Source organism: Cebidichthys violaceus, unplaced genomic scaffold (assembly GCF_023349555.1).
Source record: "Cebidichthys violaceus isolate CVI_PGR_0920_01 unplaced genomic scaffold, fCebVio1.0.p SCAF_530, whole genome shotgun sequence".
Taxonomy (NCBI): Eukaryota; Metazoa; Chordata; class Actinopteri; order Perciformes; family Stichaeidae; genus Cebidichthys; species Cebidichthys violaceus.
This window is the reverse complement of record NW_027176740.1, coordinates 26398-28588: the sequence shown is the minus strand read 5'-3', so window position 1 is coordinate 28588 and position 2191 is coordinate 26398. Positions and strand designations below refer to the sequence as shown.

Genomic DNA, 2191 nt, shown 5'->3' with positions numbered 1-2191 from the left:
GATGGCACCAAGTGGGGGGATATCGAAAGGAACACTTTCGACAGGGTAAGCCAGTGTTCGCGTAATCGTCCGGCCGGTGCCTGAAATACTGCTGCGGTTCTCCAAACACCACCACCGCTTTGTCCACGTCCTCTCTTCTATGCGCTCTTCAGGTCCTTGTTGACGTCCCCTGCACCACAGACAGACATTCACTGATGGAGGACGACAACAATATATTCAGTAAGATCAGGACCGGCGAGAGACGAAGGCTCCCGCAGCTACAGCTGGAGCTACTGATGTAAGTTTCGGTGAAAATCGCGTGGTTGTTTTTTTTTTCGTCGCATCAGTGTATATATAGTAAAGCTACACGTTAACGTGATTATTTTATGTGGAAGTGAACAACCCCGCTCTCCGTCCTGCAGGGCGGGGATCGAAGCAGCTCGTCCAAGTGGGGAGATACTTTACTCCACCTGCACACTTTCTCAAATCCAGAACCAGAGTGTGGTGGAACAGGCGATCCACTTGGCCCGAGAGAACCACGGCATCCACCTTCAGGTCAGACACGCGCACACACACACACACACACACACACACACACACACACACACACACACACACACACACACACACACACACACCGTCAACAAGAAACTGGAATATCAGTACTTCCTGATTTAAGACCACAGTAACCTAAATACAATTAATAACTTATTAATTCTGTCCTCATCGTATCTACATTCAGGTTGTTGACCTGCGACCCCTCACACACATGTTTAGGAAAACCTTTCACTTCGCTCCCAACCTCCACCTGGGTGAGATGGTCATCCCGCACTTGGCCGCTAACTTTGGCCCCATCTACATGTGCAAGCTAAGGAGGCTCACATAGACCGGTGGCCGCTTTGCCTAAAGAGCTTGTGGACGTTTGACCCCGACTGCGTTACGGCTCTGTGGACTAATGAGACGATCCTCTTGACTCGTCTTTCTGTATAAACCGTCGGCGCGTTGGAGCGCCTTTTGAAGGAGAACTTTTCATCATGGTGGACTGTTGAAACACTGGACTACAGTTGGTTAAATGTGACAGAGACACAGTTGAAGGACCTGGACCATGACATTATTATAACCAACAGCAACGCCAAATTCAATTTACGGGATTCTTGTTTTGTTTTTTGTTGGAGTGAACCAGCTTTGCGGTCTTTTTTTGATTGTAGTTTTACTTTTTTACCTGTAGGTGGCAACAGTAGCTCAGGATTAAAGGTGTCCTGTGGCCACTAGAGGACCCTGAGGACGCGTCTGTTAAGGTTACATGTTGACAGGAGATTCCAGAATGCCTATCCGTAGAGTTCACATTACCCAAACACACATTTCCATCCGAATTACCTGCTCTCTTTAAGCCTCAAATGAAAATGGGGTTGGCTTGCGCCGCGGTTATTCATCAGGTTTGATGGCTTTGCCTAATAATGCGATATGTGGGTATATGGAAGGAGGGCATAATGAACAACAATTTTTTTGACCATTTGGTTTCTCACATCTGAATCTGTAAAACTTTCATTATTCTATCTGGATTGACTCTGTTTTGCATTGACATCGCTCAGAGTTTCAAATGTTTCCTCTTATCACTAATGTGAGCAGAGAGGTGCCTCTTTCTCCATCACACCGCCGATGACCCTTTATGTTGTCCTGGCCAGGCAATGTAGCGTGAAAAAGGGTGTGTGTGTGTTTGTCTGTGTGTGTGTGTGTGTGTGTGTGTGTGTGTGTGTGTGTGTGTGTGTGTGTGTGTGTGTGTGTGTGTGTGTGTGTCTGTCTAACGAGTCCACCATCCACACCCCACCGTCATTAAGCTGCTCCAAGCGCAGGAGCCGACTCCCATCCCCGCGCAGGGAACGGACGGCAGCCATGCGGCTCCCAGATGAACATTAAAGAGGCAGCAGAGAGCTAAAATGGGACATCTCGCCCTGTTTTTGCCCCCCCCCCCCCCCCCCCTTTTTTTTTTTTTTTTTTGTATTCCACAGATGACTGCAGATAATTTTCTGTGCGATTGTGAGTGATTACTGTATTACTGCGGTAAAAAGGGGGATGTATCTGGGAATGCAGAGGGAATTAATGACACATAAAAACTATTTTAGTATTGACTGCTTTCGTCTCCGGGGCCTTGAATGCCTCTTCGCACGTCTTGTGATTACTTAAACGTATTGTAAATATGTGTTTCCTATGG

General features: G+C 47.3%; 1 protein-coding gene across 1 annotated transcript; it reads left to right on the top strand.

The window, feature by feature from the left end:
• The first annotated feature begins 6 nt into the window (after positions 1-6).
• LOC137888404 (5-methylcytosine rRNA methyltransferase NSUN4-like) lies at positions 7-1669 on the top strand. Its single transcript, XM_068731791.1, has 4 exons — positions 7-45; positions 153-277; positions 402-534; positions 722-1669. The coding sequence occupies exons 2-4, from the start codon at positions 195-197 to the stop codon at positions 863-865; spliced, it is 360 nt and encodes a 119-aa protein (XP_068587892.1). The 5' UTR covers positions 7-45; positions 153-194; the 3' UTR covers positions 866-1669.
• Positions 1670-2191: the final 522 nt, after the last annotated feature.

Bases quoted from the DNA above. Each gene is read 5' to 3' on its own strand.
- LOC137888404 (XM_068731791.1), top strand. From the start codon at position 195: ATGGAGGACGACAACAATATATTCAGTAAGATCAGGACCGGCGAGAGA. The intron at 278-401 runs GTAAGTTTCGGT...TCCGTCCTGCAG, and splicing joins CTACAGCTGGAGCTACTGAT to GGCGGGGATCGAAGCAGCTC. The intron at 535-721 runs GTCAGACACGCG...ATCTACATTCAG, and splicing joins ACCACGGCATCCACCTTCAG to GTTGTTGACCTGCGACCCCT.